At 39.6% G+C, this 18,350-nt stretch overlaps 1 protein-coding gene across 2 annotated transcripts in view; it reads left to right on the top strand.

Moving 5' to 3' along the window:
• The window catches only part of NPNT (nephronectin), a 49,307-nt gene that overhangs the window by 20,737 nt on the left and 10,220 nt on the right, over nucleotides 1-18,350 (top strand). The window contains exons 3-7 of one of the 2 annotated variants that reach the window (XM_018072474.2): nucleotides 2,328-2,447; nucleotides 3,282-3,401; nucleotides 8,314-8,448; nucleotides 9,478-9,600; nucleotides 11,445-11,855. In XM_018072474.2, the coding sequence (XP_017927963.1) occupies nucleotides 2,328-2,447; nucleotides 3,282-3,401; nucleotides 8,314-8,448; nucleotides 9,478-9,600; nucleotides 11,445-11,855 (909 nt within the window). The remainder of the gene's footprint in view (nucleotides 1-2,327; nucleotides 2,448-3,281; nucleotides 3,402-8,313; nucleotides 8,449-9,477; nucleotides 9,601-11,444; nucleotides 11,856-18,350) is intronic. The other variant, XM_018072478.2, reaches the window with a different exon arrangement.

Here is an 18,350-nt window from a genome sequence, read left to right as displayed (position 1 = left end):
GAACTTTCATCTGTTTATTATTGAACATTGTTATGTAAAGCTTATTTTACTCCAAGGTTTTCACAACGAAAACTTGTCCTTCCCCTCTAACATAATCACCTGCTGCATTCCCGTTTGACCTAGGCACATATGCTATCCTGCAGGTCTGTTTCCACGTGACTAAATGTACATTCTTCTACAGCTGTTTCTCTCAAACCTAGCAGGTGCATTTTTTTTTTTTTTTTTTGTGACTGGGGCATTGGTACCTGTTGGGAGAAGTATGTTCTCCTAGCAACTACTGAAACTCCCAAAAAGTGAGAGTTGAAATGGAGTGCTCTTTGTGCGGCACATGATCCACAGGAGGACTGCAGGGATGGTCATCACTCCTTGTTTATCAGGCATAAGTCTAGCCCTTATTTTGGCAACCTTTCCTCAGTGAAGTCCTGCGTGTGCTCATCTGATTTTCTTACCACTTGAGGAGCAAATATTCCCCTTCAGGTTTCCTAGAAACGTCTTGGTCAGCCTTCCACAGGAAGAAAGAGAAAATTCTATTCCTTACCACTACCCTCTTGTGGAAGAGGGGAACAGGAAGTATTCTTGTCTCTAAACATGCTGCTCTTCCCGAGGCCTTGGAAAATGAAGTAAAGTAAGTCATATCCATCAGTTAGGGGAAGGGTTGAGGGGAAGGGTAAATACCTCACTCGCTATTCCTTGACCCCATGAAGATGAAAACAAAGTAGGTCAGAAGACAACAGATTTTATGGTACACATAAACACTGTTAGGAGCTCTCAGGAGCAGCAGTGACATGAGAGGCAACATCCTTCTGGCTGCTTTTGGATTTCATCAGTGACTTTTAGTCTGATACATTTATTTTTCTCTTGGTGGCTCTGCACTTTATCAGTCAAAATGAAAGGGAAAGTATTTCTCAGTTTTAGAATGCCATTTAAAAATATTTTGACCTGAAAAGAATAAGATGAAGAATCTTGCTCTCTAAAACTAAATGATTACAGAGTTTCAGGATTAATTTAAAATCCAAACATCAGGAACTTGAAAAATTCCAGGCATAGTTGTTAAGAAGCAATGTTTTCTCTAATTTCTTCTCTACAGTGAATGTAACTTTTCTCACTCCATTTACTACGTAGATCCTGTTAAGTTTTCTACTTTAGTATGAAAAGCAATCAACTCATTACTGACTTTATTCTAACAAGGGGTAAATTTATCTTTCTGTTTTAACATCTTAACCCTGAGCCTTCACCTCTAACCTGCAGAAAGTATGTGTTGCCTCCTCAGTTATTTTATGAAGTGGCTACTGTGTGTGGGGGTCTACCACATGGTAGGAGCACCAAGGCTTGCTTTTCTGCTACATGGATGAGGGATTGACACTTGATGAGATAGTGTTTAATAGTGGAAGATGACTCTTTGAAAAATTCTGGAAATAACGGCAGTTTTCCTTCTGTGACAGAGTTCCAGAGAGCATTGCACAATATTAAAGATGGTCGGTAACTCAGTTTTTTAAGTACTCACTGGCTGGATTTGTGAATAGATTTGTTACTTTCACCTTTGTTGTCGTCTTTGTTCATCAACAAACAAATAACTAAGTAACAAATTATTCTGGTTTACTCAGTTAATATCAACACATTCTTGGAAGAGAATTCTGAAGGAAATCACTCAATCTTTACTTCTTGTTTAAAACCCTGTCTACTAATATGGAAATTGTAGGCTGAATATTTTGTATTAAATTCTGTATTAAATTGTAAATCTGGAATACAGACCTTCATGGATAGTCCTTGACAAATATAACTGATGTCAGATACTTTTTTTTTTTTAGTATTTTTTAGATAGTAAATAAAAAATTTTCTCTGTGAGATTGTTTAAAGTAGCTTAGCATCAGCTTTCCTACCTTCCTCTGCAACTCATTTTGAAGCATGGTAGTGAATCACTGAATTGCTATCAGAATTGCTGATAGTGATTACAGAGTGACATTTGCTTTCTTCTTCCTCCTCCTGCTCCTTCAGAGTGCTGGCTGGTCCTGGACATGGCATCAACATGAATAGTGGCATCCTGAGCTTGTGCGTTCCCTAATGAAATGGTTGGCACTTCATCTAACACTAATGCTATCGTTTCTGAAAAGATATCAATGAAACCAAAGAAAATAAGCCACTTGGCAGGAGGGAGGAGCAGTGCTTCACACAGAACGTTCTGGACACTTGCTATCAGCTGAACTGCATATAAAAAGCTAATTGCCATATTTTTCCTTCTTTCATCAGCAACTTGAGCTAGCAGTTTCGTCATGCACGCTTTGTGTGTTTTCTTTTCCCACCCTCTTCCCTTGTGCCCTTCATTTCAGATCTGAATGAGTGTGGACTAAAGCCACGGCCGTGCAAACACCGCTGTATGAATACCTACGGCAGCTACAAGTGCTACTGTCTGAACGGCTACATGCTTATGCCAGATGGAACGTGCTCGAGTACGGCAAGGCTTGTTGCTTGCTTTTTTTTTCAAGCTTCTCAAAATCCCTACTTGAGTTTCCCTGGGAAACTTTTGTGAAACGAAGACGGGTTCCAAAGTAAAAGATTAATCTTCCTGGAAATTAGGCAGTTGCGCAAGATGAGCTTCTTTTTTTTTTTGGCCTAATAAAATTAGGCTGAAAAAAAAACTAAGAGCAATTATTTTGATTTTATTAGTTTTATTACAAGTTTCCCGAGAAACATTCTTCAGTGCTGTAAATCACTGTTAATTGACCTTCAAGGACAAGTGCTTGCAGTTTTCATTGCAGCAAGACACCTGCAGTTCTGGTGTATTATGGCCTTATGAATGTAAAATATTTAATGCTGCAGATGTTGGTTGTTTGACTGGTATAAAACTGTACTGTCGTCTCTCTGGAGATCAGGTTCCTACTTGCTCCCATAAAAGTGGTTATTTTGAATGCCTGGACAGAGGGAAGGGTAGAGAAATTGCCTTTAACTAGAGATGCTCCTATTTTAAAACAGCAGTATTGTCCAGGAGAGTTTGATACATACTGGGGTTTATATTCCTCATGGGGGCTGTGTTCTATGGCATGACTTGCTACAGTTGTGGTGGTTTTCTCTCTCCCCCCTCCACCGATGCAGTTTTTGAGCAGAAAAATTTTACTAGCAGATGCATTTGCTCTTTGAAGCCTGAAAGGATACCTGTCAAATTCAAAAAGCATTTTTCCACTTCTGTCGTAATTATGTGACATCTTAATTCTCCAAAGTTTTCCTGCAATTTTCTAGTACTGATCAGAGCCTTTATCTAAATATGTTCAATTATTTTTCTCTAGATGCCCTTTCTTGCTTGATGGCAAATTGTCAGTATGGCTGTGATGTGCTGAAAGGGGAAGTGCGCTGCCGCTGTCCTTCTCCAGGGCTGCAGCTTGGGCCTGATGGCAGGACTTGCATAGGTAGGTGATCAAATGCAGATTTAATTTTTTTTTTTCTCCAAAATGTTTTTATCCTTACACTGAATGGAGTTCAAGAGAGTTTCAGGTGAAATTAGAATGCACTGTACATGCAATTTAAAGATGTTACTAATGAGAATTATAATGAGGCATGTTGCTCAAGTGGTCTGTGTCAGAGATTGCCAGTGTTTTCCTACAGTCCTACAAGTTTCATTGTCTGCCTAAAGCCCATACAGACTGCTTGGTATCCAAACCCTTGGGCCCAAGACTCCAAAATACCTACCTGCATAAAAAAAGGAATGAGAGGTCAGCTCTCCTTCATACCCAACCAGGTGGTGCCTAGGTCAGGGGGTAGAGGGATAATTTGTAGAAGTCATTGAGATTACAGTGGAACAAGGCAGAGGTCTATGCCTGCTCCAGTAATTGAATCTACTATCTTTCTGCCATACTGTGAAAACTCCAGGTTAAAATAAACTCAGGAATTCAGAGTGTATAAAAGTGAAATGTTTTGTTTCCCTGTCTGTGGACATGGAAAAGGTGCTTATGGTTAATCAGATTCTACTGTGGTCTGAAGAACAGTGTGACGTGTGATTTTATTAGTCATTAACTATACATCCTGAGTGTATATGATGCTCCAGTGATTTTATTATTTATAACTTATGCAGTGCTACAGTTCCATAACCAGTAACAACCCCGAAAGAATGCAAGAAAATGTGGATGTCCTAATCATCCATTAGGGTGTCTTGGCTGTTTACAGGGCAGGTAGTTCTCCAAGTGCCTGACCTATGGTGAGCAAGAATTTTTTGGCAGAGAAAGGGACAGATTTCAGACCTTCTGATGTGAAAAGCAGGCTCCACACTAAGTTGGGGGCTTTCTACAGTACATCATTGGCATATTTATGTATGGAAAAGAATGGAGAGAAGGAGAAAAAAACTCCACCGTTGTTACGTGCTGGAGGGATTAAATTATGATTAATCACATTTTGGACATTATGGCAGACAGAGATCTTTGGAAGATATTTGTGCCATGCCATAGTGAGCTGAGTGATTTTAAGTACGAATTCAAGGAAGTTATGCCAAGTAGAGAAATTTGCTAGAAATAATGCTTGCAACATTCTCCTAGTGTGCATTTTTATATTCAGGCAGACTTCATACTTTGAGATAAATAAAGTGTACTTTAATGCCAAAGAGTAGCACTCAAACCAGTCATATGAAGCTCTTTCAGTTCTTCAGAGTAGTTTTAAAAAAACCACTTTTTTCCCAGAAAGGCGAAGAACTGTGTACCCACATTTCAGTTGGGTGTGCATCATTCAGATTGATCTCATAACCTATTTCTAAAATTTCCAGAAAAATTTCAGAACAGGCTTGTACAATACAGAGAAAGTAGTTACAGCTGGAGATGTCTGTTCTTTCCACATCATAACATAATGTACTCTCCTTTTTTGGTATGAAGGAAGTGGTTGTAACGTGCGCCCTTTTTGTGCCATTTCTCTATCAAGTTTGATTTGTATTAAATACTTGCAAAAACTGAAGTTATTGGGGACTAGGGCTGTGCCTTTTCCTCACATGTGTACAAGTCCATCACTGCTGGGAGGTTCTCAGTTCCAGCAAGGGTCTGGATAATGCTGCAGTACAAATAGAAACGCAGATGATGGTAAGAAAATTGAACTGTGCGTTGGCTACATCTCATGAAGTCCTTGTTTGAGGAGAGTTTGAAGAACAGCTGGGAATGTAATGCCATTTTTTAGCACAGGTGGAAATTCCTCTAGGCACTATTTTATTCTTAGTTTAAACCATGCTGATCATTCTCTTGTTAAAATGTTCCTTCCAGTCAGTCATGAAAAAACATGAATTTGACTGTGAAGGTAAATCATATAAGTGAAAAATATTTTTCACTTTATGAAAAATCATAAAGTGAAAAATAAATCAGCAAAGTATTCAGTGAAAATGTGGATTAAACAACTAATTCATTGATTAATGACTGTTGAATCAATAAGTCAATCAGTGTTGCCAGATTTTTGAACTGGGATTTTCATTTAATGAAAGCAGGATACATTTCAGCCTCAGAAGGTCTGAAATTATTTGAGGACTGAAAATAGTGATTTTTCACTATAAAATAATTTCCCCTTTTTTGTGTGTGTGTTTGTATAGAAATTTGAAAATATGGCATTGTAAACTTAAAAATCATACTGTTTTTAAATCAGTCTCCTAGTTGTTTTGTGCTTGAGTTGGTAATATGGTCATCCACACAGCAAGAGAGAAACAAGACTGTAATTCTGCTTCTCTGTTCGACACTAACCATCACACTCATTAGATGCTGTCTGCATTATGTGCCTTTGAAGCAGCTCCCTGACACTGAGATGAGAATATAACTCACCCCTTCATCCTTGCTTTTCTTAGGAAGCAGGTATGAACCACATGTTGTAGCAGGCAAAGGGAAACAGCCTTACACCGTTTGGTCCACGTGTGAATTGACTTGAAAGAAGCCACTATCACTGTACTATTTGAGAACTGCAGGAAAGTAATCATAAACACTCGCACATCATCTTCCAGCTGATGTTCAATACCTGGTTTTCCCCCCAGTAATGAGCATCCATGCATCTCTTATTAAATGCATGTGGAAGACTGTTATATTTTTCCATTATTTTTGTGTCAGTTTTCAAAAGTGTATTGACTAGCAGTTCAGTCCTGTATCTTTAAGAGGTATAACTGCCTAGAAAATGAAACAATACCACGACACTGTTCTCATCATCTAACATACTACTTGCCTGATGTGAATGTGTGGAGAGGGAAAAGCAGGACAAACTACATTAGGTTTTAAAGATCATAATCCATTCTTAGATATATTCAATGGCTAATCTTTTCCTTACTGAATTACTTTCTGAAGTTGTGGTTTAAAGATTGAAAAAACCCAACCAAAACCAACAAAGAACACAACTAACAGTAATCAAGAATCTGAAACTTGCAGACTTGAAATAATATTTTAATAAAGAGTAAAAAACTGTGACTTGTAAATAAAATTCTAGTGAAAAACATTTTTGGTAGAGTAAAACTTAATAACGTACTCAAAGCCTAAAACGTTAATAATAGATTCAAATCAAGAAGAGATTTACAGGAAGATTCAGGCTTGTGGAGAGATGCCCAGTATTGATCTTGTTTTCTTTCTCATTCAAGCCTTTACTGCACCATTCCAGCAGTGCTCTCCATGGAGAGTGGAGGTTTGCAGCTATGTCAGAACAGTCTGACGGGCCAGCAGTGTGGGAGTTTAGGGGTCGAATCCCTCCTGTCCTCAGTAATTCTTCATGCAGAGTGGGACAGTGCCAGAAGGAGCTACTGGGAGAATCCATCTGGCCAGTAATTTCATGGTTGTAAGTCACTTCTTTTGGCTGTGGGAAACAACACATCTTGGAGAATTCGAAGCTACTCTCCCCTGCCTCAGGTGGCTGCCCTAACTAACCAGCGGCTTTGTGGTAACATTTTTTTCTCTGTGGTGGAAGAGACTCACGCTTCTCTTTGCCCTGTTCAGGCCTCTTTTACAAGCAGCAGGGCATCAATCACTCGGCTTTGTTTTGCACTCTTGACATCTGCAGCTGAAGTGCTCCTTTTGGGACAACAATTGCATGGAGAGCAAAATCCTGCTTTCCCATAGATCAAGAGCCTGATAGAGCTGCAGAGCAAAGGCTTGAACTGTGCCCCGTAGATAACCAAGAAACATCAGGAGCTGCGTGCGTCAGAGGCAGCCGTGCATGGCAGGTCTCTGCCTCAGTGAAGAATTAGTGTTCTAGCACTCAGCAGGCTTCAGTTCAGTATCCAAGGACTACAGAATGAGTGGTAGTAGTGCAAGGAGCTTTTGTGTGTCAGCCTGACCTCGCCTGAGAGTTTCCCAGGCAGGGAAAGCAGCCTTGGGTGAGCATCAGCTGCTCCCTGGGCGTCTGCCTGTCTTGTTAGTCAGCATGCAGAACAGCAGCACTGCTTCAGGTCTTGCTGGGAGCCATGTATCTCAGCACTTCAGAGACATGTTAAGGTCACTTAAGTAACCAGCTTCTCTGTGAAAGAGGCCTTAGCTACAGCACAGGCACTGTGCAGCATAAGAGATTGAAAAGAACGGGTACTCAAAAAGCATTTGGCCTGTGGCAGCTAACTGATAGGAGGGTCAGAAATGCTGCAACCCCAGCATTAGCTTGAACTCCCTTTGTTTAGAGCAAGTCCTGAACAGATGAAGATACCCTGATAGGCTCAAAGGGCAGGTCATGGATTAGGGACACCTGAGATTTTAAGAAAACAAGCCAGTTCCAACTGTGTACTTTGAATGTGCACATATGACCTGTGCTACAGGAACAATATTTCAGGCATGTTTCAGAAAAAGAATTACTGGGGTAGTTTTAGTTATTATTCCTTGCCTGTAAATCCAGGTACTGTCTTTATAACCAGGCAGGGCTTAGCAGGGCAAATGAAAGTTATACAAATAACATGAAATAGATTTTCTTCAGACAAATACCATTAGAGTCTCAAGGATGAGTGCTTTGAGGCCTTGAGGAAGCTGTCATGCCATTCTGTGGGGAATTAGAAAACGTCTCTTCTCCAAGGGGGAGGGTACCAGGATAGCAGTGCATAGAGCAAGCATTCAAAATTCAGTAACACTGCTTGTTATGCCAGTGCATCTCTTGTTACTCACAGCAGCATTTGAAAAGGCTCCTCGCATAGGAGGCATAAAAATTTGGACATGTGACCAAGAGCTGAAGTAAGATGGCAGTCAGAAGTAGTGCTCAGGTATTACTGCTGGCTGACCAAAGGACTTTATGAAAAATACTTTGGTTATTCTTTAGCTTTCCATTATGTGAAATCAGTTTAATTTGGGCAGCATAGACTGTATTTTAACTGCTATTGAGAATAATAGAGTTCCTTTGTTTCCACAGATATTGACGAATGTGCTACTGGGAGAGTTATCTGTCCAAGATTTAGGCACTGTGTCAATACTTTTGGAAGCTACATTTGCAGATGTCACCAAGGCTTTGATCTGATGTACATTGGAGGCAAATACCAATGCCATGGTAAAACCAAGTTATTTCTTGTATGTTTGTAATAGAGCTTCATATTCTAAAATGAAATTAATGGTTTAAAGAGGAATTTTTATTTCTTGTGGCTGAAACATTGAAGCAGGTTGTTTTACACTGCATCAGTATTTTAAGAAAGGGTCGATTCCAGAAATAGACTGTGAAAGAGAAAGCATATATTTGGCCCACATTCTCCTAACTGATTCTTGTGTGGAAGCTAGTGAGAGAGCAGAGCTGATGACCCCAGGAATTCCTTTCCAAAGCCTTTGTCCCTGCAGGGTTCACTGTGCACAGGCAGTTGTAGGCTTGGAGCAGCGTATGAGCTTAGGCTATGTCTGAGCTGTAACACCGGTCTGCTCCATGGCATGCCCCAAGATCCAAGATAAGAAAATGTGCACACCCCAGCTAGTTCCAACCCAGACTGCCCAACTTTCCTTCCCCTGAAGACAGGTGGAGAGAAGGCAGGAGTTGGGAAATAACCTGTGTCTGGACATGAGACTGGAATGCAGCTCATGTATACCCTTCAATGAAGATATTCCCAGGTCCCACTGCCTTAGTTTCACAGGATCTCAACTGGTTATGATTCTTTCACTGAAAAAATTATCATGTGGAGATAATGAGGCATTGCTCTATGTTTGTTTAAGTATGTTTTTTTCAGAGAAATTTCTATGCAGAGCACTGGAATATTCCTGCACTGGTTTCTTTTCTTATTATGTCACCTGTAAGAAGTGGTTAGTAAAATTGTGATCTTCATGATCTCAACTTCAGTCTATCCCAAGGCATGTCTGAAGCTGATGCTTAGGTATAAGCTGAACAATATGAAAGTTGCCCAGTAGTCCCTTTTATCCTAATGTTTGTATCACCACATTATTTGTGACTACTTACCTTCCTTTTCCCACTTGCAATTCAGTTTTATTACTTTTTTAAAATAATCATAATAATGTTTATGTTTTTGCAGGGATAAGCAGAAAGTCAAGTTTCTTTGAAGCAAATGATTGTTTTTTTAAATGTAAATCTCTGTTGCAGATATAGATGAATGTTCCCTTGGCCACCATCAGTGTGGTAGTTTTTCACACTGTTACAATACTCCAGGATCCTACAAATGCAAATGTAAAGAAGGTTACAGAGACAATGGAACAAACTGCATACGTATGTAATGCTCCTTTTGAAAAAGAGATTCTGAAAGTTAATGTATCCCATTTTGTAAATGTTAAGGTACTGCACTATCAGGTTCAGTTTCTCTAAGCTATTTTTAAAACTTAATAAGGGGCTGGGGAATGTAGTTGGAGTTTTCTAAGTCTTAGCACGCCTTGGTAAAAATACCTTTCCCTGAGACATTTTCATAATTAGAAAGAAATTCACCTCTCCCTATTCACAGCTTGATTCTAGAGATTGCTTCAGGATGAGAACAACTGAGTAAGCAGGGTAGGTCTGATCAAACAGTACGTATTACTCATACCCTGTTGTTGTGTACGCTCCACAACTGGCCCATTTCAGCAGCTCGCCCCATCCACTCCCTGCTGCTTCCCAGATGTGAGCAGAGCTGAGAGCAAGGGTTTCTCTAAAAGGATTCACTGTTGGAGAATTTACTTCCTCACCTTGTTCTTGGGAGAAGCAGCTATTCCCTCTGGTACTGAATAGGCCCCACATTTGGCATGCCACAGGACTGTGCAGCTCTTTGACATCTGCTGAATGTTTTCAAGGACCCTGCATTCATTTGTGGGATCTGATCTTTGACACTGTTTTTTTTAAAGACCAATACCATTTTTTCCTTTGGCTGTAGCTATCATGGTAAAAGGTGATCTTTCACAACTGGAGTGCTTGCAATTATATGTGGTCACATTCCACGTGTGTTACTGGGACATTGTCCTATGGTATGTTTTATATTTTAATATACACAAGTGGCCAGAGGGAAAACTTTTTTACCTGCTATCATCAAAAAGTTCATTGCTTAACAAACAGTAGTTCTTCATTTTAAAGGTGTGTTATACTTGAAACACTTGTAAACAAAATATGAGACTAGAGTTCTTATTGGGCCTTTTAAGATCTCCACTGAGATATAAAAGGCTTATTAACAAATAGAAAATTATAAGTAGCAAAACAAATGTTCTTGTGTTTCATGTCTGCAGAAACTCCCCTTGTGAAACCAAATTAAAATTTGTTGTCCTTTCTTTATGAAATAGTGGAGGAGATGTGGTGTAGGTGGTGCTCAGTTCACCTCATTTTTGTGGAGCATGAAAAAATGTAATTTACTTAGTTTCCTGATGTTTGGCAAAGGTAAAGATTTAAATGAAGGCTGGCTTAGGTTCAATCTTTGTAAAATGATTACTGCTTATTGACAAGGAGAAAAGTTTAGAAGAAGGGGTCTGAAAGATAATTTTCTTAAACTAAAAGTATCTGCCCATCTGTGACCAAAATGGTTGTAACACTGGAATCTTACTAAACTTGCTTCCACTCCTGAACTTGTCTAGTTTAGAGGTCTGCTTAACCCACAGCTTCCTGCCTGTGGTTTTTTAAGCAGCAGTGCTTTTGGGTAAGTTTTACTATCTCTGAAAGAGACGTAGTGCTTGGGAGGAGGTGGGGATGGAAGTCTCTTGGCCTTCTAAATCATTTCTAAATCATTTCTAAACTGCTGCAATGAGAAGTACTATCTGAAGGGATGTGATGACTCAGCAGTGCTGATGCTAAAGTATGTTTCTAAATGATGGAAACATTCAGAAGAAAAAAGTTATTTCAGCAAAGTCTCTCTGTCTCATAATGAAATAGATTGCTAAGTTTCTGGAGTGAGAGGCTCAGATGTCCATTATGGTCCCACTTTGATTCTCTTTGCAGTTATTCCTAGTGTTTTCCTGCTGAACCACCTGGTCCATATCATATATTCAACGGCAACTGCACTCCTCCTAAAGGAGGCAGTGGTATAACAAATAGGATTCTTGATGTTGGAGGCACAAGGCAACCCCTCAGACCATCATATGTACCTGCTTTTGTTACAGAAAAGCCGATGACCAGGCCAACGGCTCGACCTACACCTGAACCAACAACTCGACCTACACCCAGAACAACGGCCCAACCTACACCTGGACCGACAACTCGGCTGACACCAAAGCCAACCACTAGATATGTGCCAGTGACAACAAGACCAACCACTAGATATGTGCCAGTGACAACAAGACCAACCACTAGATATGTGCCAGTGACAACAAGGCCAGTAACGACGCCAGTAGCGAGGCCTCCACCACCACCTCAACCTACAACGATAAGACCTACACTACCACCACAAAGACCTCCTCTTATAATAACTGAAGAACCTTCACAAGTTCCCATTGAAACTACATCTTTGCAAGGAATTATAGATGACAACAGGATTCAGCCAGATCCTCAGAAACCCCGAGGAGATGTGTTCAGTAAGTGATTTTTACATATCCTTTCATTTATCAGACCTGTAGATGCAGTGAGGTGAAAGCATGCACTGTACTGTTTGGTTTGTTTGGAACACTGTACTAATGAGAACAAAGGCATGAAATGGTCATGTGATAAAGCTGCACAAATAGTTGATTTTATTACCTAACAAAAAGTGTGGGAAGTAAGTTCTGAATCAATTAATCTAAAAAATTCTCTTTTTTTTCTTTCTGAAATTATTGAGTATATTGTCCTATATAAGTACTAAATTATGCTTTCAGATGAAAGTTTTAGGGAAATGAAAGACATTTTATTGAAAAGTATTGAAATGCAACATAACTCATAAATAGTCAATGGATTCAAATTCAGGGAGTTGAGGGTCACTCTTAGCATATTTCCGTATCTTTAAGAATGGTAAGAAATGGGACCATATCTAATTACCTAAAGACTTTTATGTGACCTATATTGTATGAATTCAAATAGTCTCAGATGTTCATGACTAAGCAGTGGGAAGATTGCATAAAAATAACAGGGTAGTTTTATGGACTGCGTCTATGAGAAGGGATACATGAAAAGCTGAAGATAGTAAAGATTCTCATAGCATGAACACGTGTCATTTTAAGAGCTTCTCTGAAATGTACAGCACTAACATGCCAGCTTTGGTGCATACCACAGCAGACATTACTGGCACTTACACAGCTATGCATATCTGCCAAGAAATACTCAACACCTGATTTTATCTCTAGTTCTGCTGCTAATTTTAGAGATGGGGAGGGTGTGTTGGATCAGACCTTCTCCTTCAGCTTGTTGTAGAATAAAGCTGCTGAAGCAATGTTGTAGGAGAAGTTTGCTGTCTCAGAGCAGGTGTTTTTTTTCCAATTACTTTGTCTTCTGTGTGATATCTTTTTGGGCTTTGCTGCTGTAGGTCATTACATAAAGAAATATTTTGTTCCTTGTAAAAAAGTTTTCCCTGTGACATTTTATCTGTTATGGACAGTTAGATAAATTTAAAATGGAGACAGAAGCTGGCTTAAAATTTAGAAGACAAATCCTGGTACTACTTAGTAGAGTGTGCTTTTGACTTTTTCAAGATTATGTTTTAAACAATCTATATTCAGTTAAAAATATTAAAGCATGCTTATGTGACATTCTTAAAGGAAATATAATAAATACTCCCAAAACTTGTGTAATGTGAACTGATAGTTAAAAATAAGGAGTTTTATGGAAATGACTCTAGACTCTAGCATTGTGCTTCTCAAGTGTCTTGTGTTGCAAGTGTTCTCTGGAATTCTAAAGCAGAGGGATAGTTTTCAGCTATTTTCATGAAGTCATAACAATCCTCTATTTAAAGCTTATTATTTACTATTAGTTTTTCCATATTGTCTGTAGAGGCTAGATTTTGAAGCTAATGCTTTCAAGAGATATGCTTTAGATACAGGAGTTTGGAAAGCAGGAAAGTAAAAGCATTTTAAGTTGGGTTTGATCTGACTGCAAGCTTATATTATGGTACATATAACAAACACAGGATCTTTGCAGAGTGTTTATCAACTATTTGTTTAGGTCAGCTGCCACCCTTTGAAGTTTGTGATATACATACATAGCTTCAAAGGCTTAAGTGAACAACACCGCAGGACTGCAACGGGTCAAGCACCATCAGCTCTTACTGGCCCCAGTATGTGATGCGGAGACAGATAGCTCCTCAGATAGCTCAACAGATGTCTCTCTTTAATCCCATATCTTTTTTTTCTATCTCCTGCCAGAGATATAGTTGATATACATATGTGTGTGACATAACTGTGTGACTGCAAACATACTCCACTTGTGCTCTAGATGATGCTAGTAGTGTAATCATTAGCAAAGCTGGTGTCCTGTTTATCCTCTCTCTTTGATCTTTTTCTCTCCTTTCCACTCTCCTTTTTGCTCTTTTTTTCTTTCTTTTATCTTCTGGACACCTCAAAAGTATCTTCTAGGTAGTGGTCACTGGTGTCTCCTCCTGCCTTCTCTCTGCTCAGAGGCATTTATGTAGGGAGTGCAGGAAAGCATTTGTCAGGGATTTGAAACCTACTGCTCAGTGTGAGGCAGCTGCTCAGTGTGAGGCACTGCAAGCTCAGGATGGCAGAGCTCCCACCCAGTGTAAGCCAGCGCCTCTCAAAAAGTGTTCCTTGCAGCCAAACATGGTGCAAGGAAACCATGATGTTGAGACAATACAGAATTTCAAACTGGAATAACTAGTAACATTTAGCTAACCTTTGACTTGCTTCTTATCTGCTATATGGATGTGCCAAACCCTCCCCACCTCCAAAAACATTTGTGGATTTTTCACTTGCCTCTATATTTCCTCAGGGAAGGGGAGTTTTGAGCTACTTCCTTCAGCTTCTTTAAAGCTGTTGCTGTTTTAGTCTCACCTACATCAGACATCTTTGCAGCGTTCCTGGGTTGTGGATATGAGCTAATTTCGTTTGGCTTATGCTGAGCTTCTTTGGGTTCATTTCCACACATCATCTGCTTCTCCAGTCAAGGCAGCAAAGAAGGTAGTTCTCAAAAATGAATTCAAACTCTGGTTCCCATATACCTCCTTGAAAAGAGAAGAAAAAACCTCACTCTTACTGCCTTGTTTCCCACTGGAGAATGCAGGCAACATCTCAGTGGTCCTGTAGATCTTACTGTCTTGGAAAACAGAGGAGAAGATTGATATTAGATCCACTCAGGTAATGAAGTAGGATTTTACTCTTCACTTTTGGAAAGTCTTCAGAAGAATTACCGTCTCATCTTAGATGGCTGCTTCCTGCTGTGTCACCAAGGGCTGTGGTATCCCAAACAGTCACAAAAGGTGGTGTTTTATCACACAGGGGTGGGCAGAACCCAGCACAGAGAGCACTGTACCCAGCGACCACTGGCAATTCTGATCTTCCAGCCAGTAGCATCTGCTGAAGACCTCAGCATTTAAAGTTGTGTTTTCAACTAGGTTATCTTATGCATGGACATCTTCCATCCGTTTTTCCCCCTGGGCCTCTGAAGCCTTAGCCAGGCTTTGACAAAGCAGCATGACAGTAAATAGGTGGTACTTCTGTTAGGCAGTCCGTGGCAAAGGGGTCATTGGTTGCTGTACAGTGATAGATGTCCCAGTGTACCAGACTAAATCCTGCAAATCGTGGTGGTCTAGGATTGGTCCACATGAGGAGAGGAAGCATGCCAGGGCAAGGGTACTTTTTTTTCTGTATCTCTCAAATTCCAGTTTTTCATTAGTTAATCTTTTCCTGGGCTGCCCCTTGGCGACTCGTTGCTGCCTGTTTCCTCCCTGTGTTGTTATTTGACCTGCTATCCCACACAGTGAGTAAATTTGTTCTAGGCTTTTACTTCAGAGCTCTCTTGAATGCATTGCTCAACTTGAAATCAGCGGAGGACCAGGGAAATTGGTCTGTTCGGTGGTGACAAAGAGCATAAATTATAAAAATGCTGATAATGTTATTTAAATGCCTTTGCAATTTGTGAAAGGTATTGGGTTGTTGCTTTTCTTTAGATGCTTTACCCCTTTTCTAAGAATGCCTGCAGTGACTTTGGGGAGCTGCTTTTTTAGAGAGCAAAAAATTAGTATTTTTTAAAACAGAATTCCTACACTTGGCCTTTGAACCACTTAGTCTGATGCAGACAGTGGAATCTGGCACCAAGGATAATCTTCTCCTGATATGGATATGGGAGGAATGGCAATGAGGGAGGAATGCAGTGATGGCTTAATATTTAACTATTTCAGGACTGATACAAACTACAGTGAAGTACAGAGGAATCTTTTCTAGTTACTCAGATGGATAAGTCTCTAACAAATAGGACAAACTTCTCAATAGGACTATGAATTTCTGCTACCAGTGGGATCTGGGTGATAACCATTAAAAGCATAAACTTAAAGCATAATCCTAGATATCAGCAGAGCAAGAACAAACCCCCTTATCTGTATTAAGAAACAGTTAAGCAGTTTTCCTTCTTAGCCCTTAGTGGAGCTGGAAAGATTGGAATTAGGAAACTTTTCTCATAACAGCTATTAAAAAATTTAAAGATTAAAACTTGATTCTTTCTCCTTTCAGTGACTGAAAAGTCCTTAGTGCAGTAAATGCAGTTGTGTGATCCTTGAAGCTGTTGAAAAAAGGGAAATGCTAAAAGAAAAGAATGGGGGGTTTGTTATTCCTTTATATCATTAGAGTAGCATTTCATTTGTCTTCACCGTTCTGGCACCTTTTAAAATGTTTTAATATTTAAGCATTTAAGATAGGCACTTTGTTCCTGTTGATACCCTGGAGTTCAGTCATAAAATCTAGGAGTCTTAGAAATCACACCCTCAATCAGTCTTGCAGCTACTTTTATCCCTGGATCTGATATACAAGCTTCTGTAGACTACTTGTTTTAGCTGTGTTTCCCTGAAACTCAGTTGGCATTCTGTGCCTCCTGAATGAATGTTCATTGAAAAACAGACAGGTTACTTTGCAGAAAATCTGGAAAGATATATAGTAAGATGCTTGACTGTGGTCAAAGTTAACGAGCCTCTTAACTGCCTGAGAAATGCAAGATTGGACTTTGGAGTGGTAGCATCTCTCCTCTTGTATGCAAATGGTGCTGTAGAGGGTGGGACAGTCCATGAAAGCCCTTCCTGAGATAAATCTTACTGCAAAATTTGATTTTACAGAGTTGTAGGAAACATATCTTGGACACTGTGGGTGTCCAGACAAAAGGATGAAGTGTACCTCTCTGTTGCCTCTTCCTTTTAGCATAGCATATATCAAAATCTTCCCTGGAGGAAAACTGGATTTATTCTTGTTTTCTCAGTCTGACTGACCTCTGGACTACCCTTACTTTTAGCTGTTTTCTACTGGTTCTGTGTGAGACCTCATTACTTGTGGGGATTTTTTGGAAGTGGGATTTAACACTTTCAGTCGTAACAATTCAATCAAAAAATTCCGTGTCCTTTTTTGTTGTTATCTGGGAAGCTTGATCATGATTATTGTGTGCTTACAGTGCAAAACCAGTGTTTGTTGTAAGCCAGAGAACTGCATAATTAATAGTAATAACAATTACTGATAACATGAAGTTACACTCTGTTTTTTGTTTTTTAACACCAAAACAGCAATTATTCTGTTTATTATGAACAAACTGATATATGTACATGCAATTTTTTATATTCCCAAACTCAGCAATTAGCAAGTAAATAGAAAAAAAAGCCTTATTGTTTTCCCAAAGGTTTTTGAAAAGCTGGAAAGGAATAATTCTTATGCAGTTATTTAATATTTCCCCCCAGACTCATGCATCTGTGAAGAACTTAGCTCATGAACTTTGAGAATATGGTAGTGTTGATGTATTGGCTCGCTCAGCTTATAAAATTCTTCAAGAGAAAAAGAAGCCAAGTTTATATTTAACAAGCTTTATCAAATCATTGAAGTTAAGTGAAAAGCACACTGATACACTATATAAAGTACACAGAAAGGGCTTGGAAAGCTTGCAGAAAATACTTTCTCCCACGATTGCCACTCAGCATATTAGTTGTTGTAGCAAAAAGAAGTGTACACCTGGATCATATTTAGCATCCTGAATCTCTTACGGTAACTCTTGTTTCAAATTGAGTGCACATTCCTCTAATTAGGTCTGACGACTGAAGTGACTGGTTTAATGCACTGCAACACATTCTACTAGAAGTTCATAAAAACAGTGTTTGGAAACGACTTAAGGGAAATTTTTGAAGGAATATTTTTTTAGAGCTTTAATCATAGGCAAATATATCGACTTTTATTAGGAGAATGCTTGTATGTGTGCACAGATGTAACTCAGGTTTGTATAAAAGAGCAGTGCATTAGAAATGGTAAACTGTAGTAGTTTGCAAAATAAATTCATAATATTTCTTTCAGTATTTTCCATAAACCAAGGCTATAGACTTGGTTTATGGAAATAGACTTCCCATAGACTGGGAAGAGGGTACACAGGGCAAGCACATACCCTGAAACTGTGACCCCCTGAGTATCCTACAAATCTTAAAGCATGGCAGTGGGTTTCCTCAATGCTCTTTGCCACAGTGCTCGTTTAGAACCCTGTCTGTGAGCCTGTGGCCTGAGCCTTTGATCCCTCAGAAAAACCATAAGGTGCAGGGGAAGAACAGGAAGATATGGAGGTTCAGTGTGTTGTTCTGTGTTTCCCTAGATAAGAAGAGCATCCCATTGCTGGTGAGTGCGTGGGGGATCGTGAGTGATGTCTGTGAGGTTCTTTGAAGTCTGGAGTCATCTTGCAGCCCAGGGAGAGGACAACTTGCTTTTCTGTCTGCTCGCATGGGCTGGCCTCTTTCCATCCCTGTGTCCTGTGGATACAGCAGATGTAAAGACACTTCAGTGTGTCTGTTCCAGACTAGCAGCTTCTGTATCTACTGATGCTGTGCTCCGCAGTTTTGAAGCAAATTGCCAACTTGTTCTTCACAGTATAGAAAATAAATACTATCTTTTGCCCTCAGTGCAGCCTGAGATGAGGAA

This window comes from Manacus vitellinus, unplaced genomic scaffold, assembly GCF_001715985.3.
Source record: "Manacus vitellinus isolate BGI_N305 unplaced genomic scaffold, ASM171598v3 scaffold_0_pilon, whole genome shotgun sequence".
In the NCBI taxonomy this organism is placed as follows: Eukaryota; Metazoa; Chordata; class Aves; order Passeriformes; family Pipridae; genus Manacus; species Manacus vitellinus.
The sequence above is the reverse complement of the archived record's forward strand: the minus strand, read 5'-3'. Positions and strand labels throughout refer to the sequence as shown.